This window comes from Ursus maritimus, unplaced genomic scaffold (genome assembly GCF_017311325.1).
Source record: "Ursus maritimus isolate PB19 unplaced genomic scaffold, ASM1731132v1 scaffold_6, whole genome shotgun sequence".
In the NCBI taxonomy this organism is placed as follows: Eukaryota; Metazoa; Chordata; class Mammalia; order Carnivora; family Ursidae; genus Ursus; species Ursus maritimus.
The window spans coordinates 23,613,780-23,624,722 of record NW_024426774.1 but is presented as its reverse complement, the minus strand read 5'-3'; the positions used below and the strand labels follow the sequence as shown (position 1 = coordinate 23,624,722).

The window sequence follows — 10,943 nt, the reverse complement described above, 5'->3', positions numbered from 1 at the left end:
AATAATAAAAAGGGGGGGGGGGGGCAAGGCTTTAGACAGACTGCATCTAAGGAAACAGAGGTTTCCTTAGATTCTTCTTCATCTCACGATTACTACACCGAGTAGATCTCATGATTACTACACAGAGTAGAAACAGCACTGGATTTGGAAACAGAAGCATTAGGTCCGGTCCAAGCTCTGCCACTCAAAACCTGTGTGATCTCACAAGTAATATAACCTCTCTGAGCCGCAGGTGCCCTGTTTCTAACCATGATACAAATGCATGTATCACAGTTACGCTAAATGGCTCATCTCTGGCGTGGAAAAACCACTGCAAGCTATAAAGTGCTCATCAACTATAAAATAATTCCCAATTGTTTTATTTCCCTTAATTTCTCAGGGGATAATAACCCTGACGGGCCCTAACACCCACCTTGGCAAGTTTTGAGCGGCCAGGCACACAGAGCCTCCAGTAGCCTTCTAAGTCTCACCCACATGGCACCTGGCTGCTGGCACACCAGGGAGGTGGGAGGGAAGGGACGCCCCTAAGGAGGGGGTACGCAAGCCTCACGGGTGGGGGAATTTTTACTTTGTTCTGAGAGTTCATTTCTCTAAACAGAGCCAGGGTGGGGGAGGAGAGACAGAAGATGCTGGGCTTCCGGGCAAGGGTTAGGGTCAGGAAGGGGGGACTCCAAAGGCAGATTCATCCCGGGTCACGGAAAGGCTGCTGCTGACCCCCGAAGAAACGGGCCAGAAGAGTGCCCACGGGGCTCTCGCCAGGCTCTTCGCCTGGTGTAGGGGCGCTCGCTCCTCGCTCCGGGCTGTGGCGCGGGCCCCAAAAGTTGATGTGAGAAGCATGAACTTTCCGGTTCCTGGGCTGAGCAGGACGGCGCGGAGCTGGAACCCGCGGGTCCGGCCCGCCGCGCCCGCACCTGAGGGCGCCCTCCCGCGCCGCCAGTGTTCCCCCCCACCCCCCCGCCACGGCCGCTCCTCCTCTTCCCGGGCGCAGGAAGGAAGCGGCAGCCGGGGGCCTCGCTCCGCAACCAGCGAACGCCCGCGGTGCATCCCTCCCGGCCCAGATCCCGGGTCCGTGCGAACGTCCTCCGCCCCCGGCCCGGCCCCGGATTCTTCCAGCCCCGCCGGCGAGGGCGGCTCCCCGGCCCCATAAAGGCGCATCGGGTTTTACGGGTAATGGAGAGGAATGAGATCGAGAGGGTGCAGCGTGTGCTGGAGCTGCTGCTTGTGGCTTTAATCGGGTTCCGTGTGGGGAGAGCGTTTTTCCCCACCCTTCGAAGGTCTGCAAAAGCCGCCGCTGCACCAGCTCAGCCCCGCTGCCGCCGGCCTCGACGCCGAGACTTGCATGCAAACAAAAAGAAAAAGGGGAGGGACCGGGGGAGAGCAGCAGCCCCCTGCGCCAGCCCGGGCGCGTGCCTCCTGCAGCCCTCCGCATTGGGGGTTTTATTAGCGGGATTCAGGCTTGATCCCTGGTTCTCCCCCCACCCCACCAGCAGCACTTACACACCCTCCCAGCCTTCACTTAAGTGAGGGCTTCGAGTTCACTCCCTTTGTCTGGACGCTCTCGGCACCACTTCCCCCCCCCCACCCCCACCTTTGCAACCTTGACGTTGACTCCTGCACGGGCTGGGGCGGCGGGTGAGTGCCGGCGTCAGGGCCGCCTGCTGCCCTCGCACCCGAGCCCGCAGGAGCAGGCGCCCGGGCCCCGCAGCCATGGCCGCGAGACGGATGCCCGCCGAGGGCGCAGGATACTCACCAGTGAATGGGGAAATATACAGACATGAAGTCCTAGGGGAGGCTGACCCACGCCCTTGTGATTTAAAAACGGTCACTGCGTCCCGAGTAAGGATGTCAGGGGCGCAGACAGGCGCGGCAGGCGGCGGAGTGCGGGCACTAGGCGTTCGCCGGTCCGCCTTCCGGAGACAGCCCCACTGCCAGCTGCGTCGGCAGAGCGCACGGAGCTCTCGGTTCTCCACCGAGCTCGCGGCCCCACAAAGAGCCCGGGAAGCTGTATTTATAGGGGCGGGGGCGGGACTCGGCCGCGGGAGTCCCCGCCCCCCTCTCGCCCACTCCTGGAATAACGTCACCAAAATCATGAATGGCTTCAGCGCTCGCAACTCCTGCGGGCGGCGGCTCGGGGGCGCGCTCGGCTCAGCTCCCCGAAGGCCGTGGTTTGTTTCCAACCGGTCTCCCTCCCCAAGACTCACACACGCAGACACGCGCGTGGATACACGCGAGCGCGCGCACACACGCACGCACCAGTTCAATGTCAACGCCGCTTCCTGGCGATAAACCCGCCCGCGTCCGCGGCCCGCTCCTTGCACACACCTCTGGGCACTCGGGGCGGAGGATCGTGGGCTTGAGGAGGGCGCTGGACCCGCTCCGGACGTGACCGCTCGGCAGCCGCGCTGCGCGGTAGGAGGGCGCCATCCCTCGACCCTGGATGCCTGGCGCCGGCGTCCTCCTTTGCACCCTCTCGCCGCCCCCAGCCCATAACTCTGGACCCCTCTTCAGCGTTCATCCCCCAAACCAGGCCTCGCCCGTGACACCTCGATCGCTGCGCCCGAGGCGCATCCCTTCCATCTCCCGCAAGCTGCGTGGAAATTCGAGCACCGCTAAAAAAAAAGAGGCGGTGGAAAGGAGGGAGGGGAGTGCGAAGCTGGGGAGACCCAATGCCCATGGGGGTCGCGTTAGCTTAGAAGGGGCTGGTCTGCAGCCCGCAGATCCGTGGAGGGTTTTATTTGTGTGAGAAAGGATGTGGTGTCGTCGTAGGGTTTTTCCATTGGACACCTACACAACGGCGGCGCGGGCCAGGGGGTGAGGGTGCTCACCGCACAAGCACACGCCACTAGCCTTGGCTCCGGATCTGCTGCAAGGAGAAGAAACAAAGAGCTTTGGCCAAACCCCTCCCACACTGCCCAGGAATTACAACTCCAAGGGTCTGTCCAGGTGGTCAGGCTTCGCAGCCCCCAGAGCCAGGGTGGGTGTCTGCCCCTCTGTGGCTGGAGCGCCTTGCTTCACACCTCTGCTTCAAAAACTCCTGTAAATGGCTTTACAACCCTGATCTATATGTGTACTGGGGATTGAGGAAGTATGTGTGTGCAGGGGAGGAAGGGGGAGCTTTCAAAAACTTGGCAAAATTAAATGTGCTTTGAAGTCAGTCCGCTCTTTGAAAGGTAGTGAATGCATCGAATCCATATATATGTTTAGAAGTGAAAATACATAAGCTTATCTCAGGTGAAGGATGATAAGATTAATGGTGAGGGTTTAACAGTGGCAGGACCCTGAGGAGGCCCTCATAATTTTCATCAGCCCTCCTAAGCTAACCCAAATAAAAATAACGAGAATTAAATAAAAACAACTTTGCTATTTTTGGTCATTCATATACACAACCTGAGTAATAAACAGTGTACTTCCTATGAAAACACAGCTTGAAGACAACCCCCCACACCCTGCCCCCCCCAAGTTGTTCCTTCACCAGAAATATTCAGGAGCTTCTCCCCAACCCCACCCCACCCCATAAGATAAATTAGAAATTGATTCATGCTGCCAAGTACCACCTCCTTGCTGCTCCCTTGGAGAGGTCGATGCTTCCGTGGAGAGGTGCTAAGGGGAGATGTTCCAGTATGAGATTACGGCTAACAGACAGGGCTGTTTGTGCCTTTTGCATAGGGCAGAGAAGCTTCTCAAAGGCTGGGTGTGACCTGTTGTCATCTCCATAGTCAAAGGAGAGGCCAATGCTTGGAGAGCTGGTTTCCCAGCTGTGACTGAGGTCGGCCTTGGGCCTTGGGGGAGCAGGACTCATGTCCTCTGCCGTTTCTCCCCAGTAGCAATCCCTGGCAAGGCCTGGGATGAAAGACTGACTCACCATTTTTATATACCAACAGCCCCGTGTTACATCTTTGCGATTATCGCTTGTGAAACTTTCTAGACTCAGAAAGCTACCCCCTACCCCCTGCAACACACACCCCCTTAGAGTGTCAAAATGGTCTCATTTTGAAGAGGGTGGGATGGAAGGTATCCACCAACAGATGTCCGGCCTCCTGAAAAATCCCCTACATTGCAGGACCTTGAGGTAACTACCTGCTCTTGAGGAAACTTCATATTAATGCCCATTTTAATGGAAATTTACCTCTTGTCAAGTAGTTGGAGTGGAAAGCAAGCCTTGGGTTAGAACCTCAAATCTACACTTTCTGTTTCCCCTCTGAAACCATGGCGACACATTCATTCATATGAAAATATGGGAGGCGCAGGGCTAAACTTTGGTGTCACTGTAACTATACCATTTCTCAATCATAATCGTTTACAGAGTGCCTCGCCCTTTTTCAAACCATTCCCATGATCTCGACTTTCAAAAGAATGTAATAAGATTACCATAGCGCAATACATAGTCCCTAGCCTAGAGTGTGCAAACCAAGTCAGAACTAAATGAGGGCCCTTGCCGAAGATCACACAGCTACTCTGCTGCATTGCTCTGATCCGATCTGTAAAGACACAGGGTACTTGAACATGCAGACTGACCGCGGCTTCCAGTATCCTATAAGTTTCTATTCCTACTGCCTTCAAATAAAGGAACAGAAACACCAGTGAATGAAGTTAACATACAGTCCCAGAATCTTAGAGCTGAAAAAGACCTTCCAAATCACCGAGTCCAGTCTCCTCATTTTACAGGTGAGAAGACACCTAAGAGATTAAATGGCATGTCCAAGGTCACCAGGCTATTAAATGGTGTCGATGGAACATGAACGCAGGCCTTCAGACCACTGGTCAAATGTTCTTTCCTCTACAACGCTATGCCCCTGCCAAGAAGTCAGCAGCAGAAGTCAAACCCACAATGTGGACTCTCGGAACCCCATCAGCCCACCACTGGCATTACTGAGCATCTACTATGCGCCGCTCGGTGACCTAAACAGCCCTCTGCACCCCCTCCCTCTGCCACCTTTGTCTTCAGGGACTCAAGAGTTGAGCTGCAATTGTGCTTCAATAAAAACCCAAGTGTCATCAGAACCGCCTTGCTTCCCAACATCGCCAGTTTCCCAGCTCCTTTTCTCTTGAACCTAAAATAAGAATTTAAAAAAAGAATAAAGGTACTGAGTTACCTGTGGCATCACTGTGCAAGGATGCAGGCCATGTCGCTAATTATTCATTGCGTCAAAAAGTCTCCATCTAAATTCATTTAGCAGTATATTTCCATGACTTATCTCCCTCCTGTCTTGCACAAACACAGGATTGCTTTCAATTTGCCTAGTAGTGGTGACGCTGGAACTCCGTTCAGCTCTAAGGGACTTCACAAAGTAGCTGTTGGCTCAGGTACACCTGGATCTGCTAGCACGTTTATGCCTCTTGATGACTTTAAGACACAGGCACTATTGTCCCATTTGTCAGATGAACAAAGAGAGGCTCTGAGAGGTTAAGTACCTGGGCCATGGCCACACGGTTCTCGAATGGCTGAAGCAGAATTTGACTCTGGACCTTGTTGGTTCTAAAGCCTATGTTTTCCCCATGGTACTACACTTACTCTGGCCCTCGTGGCTTTGTTTTAACAGATAAACTACAAACTGAATATGAAATGTTAGTTCCAGGGCCACCTGGATGGCTCAGTCCATTAAGCACCCGACTCTTGGTTCAGCTGGGGTCATGATCTCCGGGTTGTGAGACTGAGCCCCACCCCGCAACCCCGTGTTGCTGTCGTCGTCGTCGTCACTGTCGTTGTCATCATCACCACCATCATCTTCATAGGGCTCCATGCTCAGCAGGGAGTCTGCTTCTTTCCCTCTCCCTCCTCCCCTCTCCCTGCTCTCTCTCTCAGATAAATAAATCTTTTTAAAAAATGTTAGTTCCAACAGCAAAGACCGGGACTACTGGTCCAGCCAGTGGGGCAGGGCTGGCAGAATAAATACATTTCCCACCCTGGGAATCTGGGAGCTTCTTAAAGACATCAGTCAAAGGCTTGGGGTTTAAAAAAAAAACTGAGTAGAGGAAGGGGAGTTTCTAGCCAATTTTTTCAGTGAAACTCGTTTGAGTACATGAGAAATCTGAAAGGCAAGAATGTGTGTGGGTTGATGTGAGGATGAAATGAGATAGTGTTATGAAAACACTTGGTAAGCTGGAAAGCACTGAGCAGACGCAGGGCTTGTTTTTAAGGTGTTTGGGGGGAAAGATGGGGTTCAGCAGAGTTGATTGCATCTGCTTTGGTTTTTCACTCATCTCAGCCACGGACCGCCCCATTTTCCCCTGGAGTCCCTTGACTGAAGTTTCCAGCGCTGGGTGGGAGGGGTGGGGTGCCAGACATGAGAGGCAAGTTGTGGCGCTCTGCCCAGTGGCTGCTGCTGTGGCCCCAGTGTCCCCACATCACCCCTCGCACCCCATGAGTTCCTCCAGTCCTTGGTGCCTCGAAGCAAGTGTCAGGCTGGGTTCCGCACACACGATGAATGCCCGACCTGAGTGCGGGCATGCGTTCCCAAGTCAGCCGGCAGGGGACTAGTCCTCACGCGAAACCACCAAACCCACGGGACAAAACCCTCCAGGCTTTGACTTACTTTGCTGTAAGTTCTCAAGCCCGTTCCGTGGCTTCTCTGCACCCCCCCCCCCGGCGCCGCCCCGGGCTCCTAAAGCAATAAAACAGGCAATAGGAATCTTTTGAGCCCTCAGAACACTAATAAGGCTAAGAGAAACTGCTTCTATAAATGCTTGAGGGGAAAGTGCTTTGTGTCCTATCACACAGGCTCTGAGGCCCGACATAAAGCCTGTTGGGTACCCTCGCCCTCTGCCATCTTAGGAGGGGCCTCCTTCTTTCCACCCAGAACCTACTCACCCTCCCCCCCCAAAAGAAGCCTGGGATCTGGCAGCCCACAAACTCTTGCCCTCCCAAATATCAAAGAGATTCAGCCCTGGCTTTTTCTTTACTTCTATCAAGGGGCCTTTGAACCAAAGGGATTTTTAGAGAAAGAAAACTCTATGGAATCTTTAGGGTCCAGACTCTTGAAAGAAAACACCAAAACTGGAACCAGTTCAAGCTCTCGTGTCCAATTAAGGAAATACTCACATTCCTAGCCTAGCTCCGGCTCCAGCATGCTTTCCCTCTTTCCACATCTACACGGGAATGCACTTTAACAGCCAGAAGAGAGGTTCCTATCACCAGGACCCGTATCACATAGCAGGGAGCTCCTCGGGGTGGGCTCCTACAGGCTGATACCTTCCCTGAATTAGACAAAGAACACCACCACGGAACAATCCACATTCCCTTCATACCTCTCTGCCTCCCCCTCCTCCCCTCCCCCTACTTCACCCACGACTCTGCACCAGAGGAACTCTGTCATACCTGTGGGTTATGAAAAAAGAGGAAAACACAATAGTTTCTTGTGAAGAAAGCACTTTCAGTTTTCTTTTCAAGTATACAGGATGTCGCCCTGCTTCCTCCAGGGGCAGCTGGTCCCTCCTGGCCTCATCCCCGGGGAGAGGAGGGGGGGGGGAGTGAGCAGTGAATTCGGCACCAGGGAGCGGCTCCTTCAGACCGCCTCTGCCAACTGTAATCGGAGCTCACACCAGCTCGCTGGAGTCCCAGGTGTGCTTCACACCCACACAGTGCCCAGCCTTGAGATCAGATGGCTGGGTCCATATTACACTTTCCTGCCCTTTCAGCCACAGTTCGAGCAGGTCGTAGGCACCCAGTGCGGGCCCAGTGGGGATGGGGCCAAGGAATCGCTTTTGGGGAACTTGAGCTCTCCCAAATCCATCACCCCTCAAAGCCATCGCAAATAAACACACTCCAAGTGATAACAGTATGTCTACCAGGCCAATACAGCTTTAGCGTAAATTCCCTACATTGCTTTAGTGATCCCTTACACAATCCTAAGGCTGAGTAAAAATAGCACACATGCTATGCATACAAGTTTTGCATATGAGTTTGCATATAAGATCCCTCACTTCTGGGACACCTGGGTGGCTCAGTCAGTTCAGCGTCTGCCTTCGGCTCAGGTCATGATCCCAGGGTCCTGGGATCAAGTCCCACATCTGGCTCTTTGCTCAGCAGGGAACCTGCTTCTCTCTCTGCCTGTCGCTTGCCCTGTTTGTGCTCTCTCTCTTTCACAAATAAGTAAATAAAATATTAAAAAAAAAAAAGACTCCTCGCCTCTGCCTTTCCTACCAGATTTGCTCTCTTGAGTTCATTGTATAAAGAAATCAAGGACTGCCTCTGGTGCTTGGCATGGGGTCCATCACTGAGGAGACTGGGAGGACCAGACACCAGCCCCTTCTAAGACCGTATGATAACCACTGCTGTAGAGACATGTGACCATGGGGGGGGTGGTGCTGTGATTACTCTTGTCTTGGGAAAAAGGGTGCTGACTACCAGAATAGAAGCTCCGAAAGTGTAAGGACTGAGTCTGTTTTGTTTACTGCTGGACTTCATCACCTGGAAGAGGGCCTTGCACATAGTAGGCACTCAAGAAACACTTGTTATAGGAATGAATGAATGAATGAACATTGTCAAGAAAAGCTAAAGAGAAAGGATGCCATTGAGCTGGCCTGGAAGGACGGGTAGGAGCCAGTGAAGGCAATCCTTACCACAAGAACAGCAAAAGCAAAGGCTCAGGGGTGAGAAAGTACCAGGGGTGTGCTGGAAACGAGGAGTGAGCAGAAGATCCTTGATCTCGGGAGGGAGCACTGGAGCCCTGCAGCTGCAAGTCCACGCGCTGAGCGGAATGCCTATTTGTTAGTAAAGGTCCTTGTACTCTGCAGACCGCGCACAGAATTTCCAGCAGGAACAAAAGTCCGTCACTTCATAGGCCAAACCCATCAGTTCCCCTCACCTCTATGTTATTTGAGTGAATATCAGCATTTCTTTTTCCAGTTAAGTGGCGCCCAAGCAGAAGTGTTAAGTAGGTCAAATCGAGTTGATGTGAACTGTGTCTTCGGAGACTTCCCCTTTCCACTCCCTCTCATTTCACACCTCTCTCTGGCCTGCCCACTGAACTCAAGAAACCCATGCTCCCTTCATCACGGCCTTGCAAGCTCCAAAACCAGGCTTTTCTTTTCCATGCGAGCATCCATCCTTCAGCTCCCTCATCCCAGGCAGCTGCTAGGCAAGCACACTTGATCTGACACATAAATTCACACTATGGTGAGACAGACATACTCCCCATACGTCCACGGCCTCTGTCGAACAATGAATGGAATTTCAGGCAGGGTAAGTAGGTGAGAAGAAAGAAAGTAGGTGAGAAGAAAGAGCTCTGTGGTCACAGAGGCTGATATGGTTGGTGGCAGAAGTCTGAGGGGAACCCATGCCACGGTAAGACAGAGCAAGAAGTGAACCCCTCGGAAGGGCTGGGGTGGTGGCAACCAGTGGGCTTGCCATCGGGAGGGATCTGATTGGAATCCTTGCCCCTAGCTATAATCTGGCACAATCCACTCCAGTGGATTAAGTCCACAGATGAAGGGGAGGGAGGAAAGGGTCTTGGCAAACCCTTTCCACTAAGGAGGTACAAAGCTTCTGACTGAAGGCGACTCCTCTGAGTGGGCCCCAGACACCCAGTGTACCTGCCCAGGCCCAGGCCAGGCCCAGCAGCCCAGGTGTGCCCCAGGGGAGAGGTCCTGCACCAGCGTGAGCAAAGCCGATGACAAGCTATGACAGTGAGAAAGGCCATATGTCTTTTCACAGGCTTAATGAGGCCCTCAGGGCAGCAGAGGCTCCCCACCATGGGCTTCTAAGCCTAGCCAGCAGACGGGAATGGTACAATATGGCTTCAGGTGGGAGCATCGTCGGCTACTGGGGGCAGTGGGGCAGCTGGGCGCTTCTGAAGCCTACACCACCGCAGAACCTTGCCTTGTACTCCCACCTGCCCTCTGGGTGGGCCCCTGTCTATCTCCTACCTTTTCAGCCAGGCCTCCTCTTAGGAAACAAAAACCAGAAAGGTGGAAGGAGATTCTCCTGAGGCTGCTTTTGAGCTTTATGCTTTAGTGCCCTTGATGTTACTAATGAAAAAAGCTAGCATTATGTGTGCTTGAGTCTTTCTGGAGTTGGGGGGCGTGGCTTGCTCTAGCCACCTGCTTGAGTGGCTGGAAAGGGCACCAAGGAGAGCTCCGACTCACTTTGCTTCCACTTCCACCCCAGAGAGGCTCCCCTTGACACATACTCCCCAGGGTTATTCTCATCTTATTGCCTTCATCTGCGGGACATAATCTTCCACAATGCTTATGAATTTCTCAATTTAAAAAGAAGAAAATATAGGGGCTCCTGGGTGGTTCAGTTGGTTATAAAGAAGAAAATATAAAGACTAATGAATTCCACTCCAGATTATGATGGTGTCTGACATTCTTAACAAGAGAATGAACAGGTCTCTTTACTTGGCCTCACTCTAACTCATCTGTAAAATGGGCCTGATGTTCCCTGGCCTCAGTTCCCTGCACAGAAAGGATGCAAGAGCGGCAAGTACTCAGCTTCCTTGGCAGAAAAGTGCGGTATTAACCTATCCTCCATTGGATCTGCTTGAGAATGAATAGGAAAAAGAAGGAAAAGTGAAACTCACATTCATTACTTCATTTTGTTGCTTGTTAACAGGAAAACATAGCAAGGGCAGCTACCCTCTCTTGGTTGCTGAGAAAGTGAGGCCAAGCCAGTTCTCTTAAGAAGAGAAGGATGCCGAATCTAATAATTAATATCCCGTCTCTCCCTCTTTCCAGCACTTTCTCAGAGTACTTGCACTGGCTCTCGCACATGCCGACACCCTGGCTAGAAGCACACAGGTGTGCGAGCCACTGCTCTCCCGCGGCAGCCCAGAGAGGTTATAGTCTCCCCCACACACAGCCTGCCTGTCTACACACAGGGACGTGGGCATTTTAAAGCTATTTGTGTTATAGGGTATTTCTCAATACCTGGTCTCAAGGGCCAGCAAGTCGCCCAGCTCTTCTGTTGTTCTTGGGAATCTACGTTCGCACAAGCACCCGCGCTT

General features: G+C 52.9%; 1 protein-coding gene across 1 annotated transcript in view; it reads right to left on the bottom strand.

The window, feature by feature from the left end:
* Nucleotides 1-1,985, bottom strand: part of LBH (LBH regulator of WNT signaling pathway) — a 25,140-nt gene extending 23,155 nt beyond the window's left edge. The window contains exon 1 of the mRNA XM_008700266.2: nucleotides 1,751-1,985. Within this exon, the coding sequence (XP_008698488.1) occupies nucleotides 1,751-1,776 (26 nt within the window). The 5' untranslated portion in view covers nucleotides 1,777-1,985. The remainder of the gene's footprint in view (nucleotides 1-1,750) is intronic.
* Nucleotides 1,986-10,943: the final 8,958 nt, after the last annotated feature.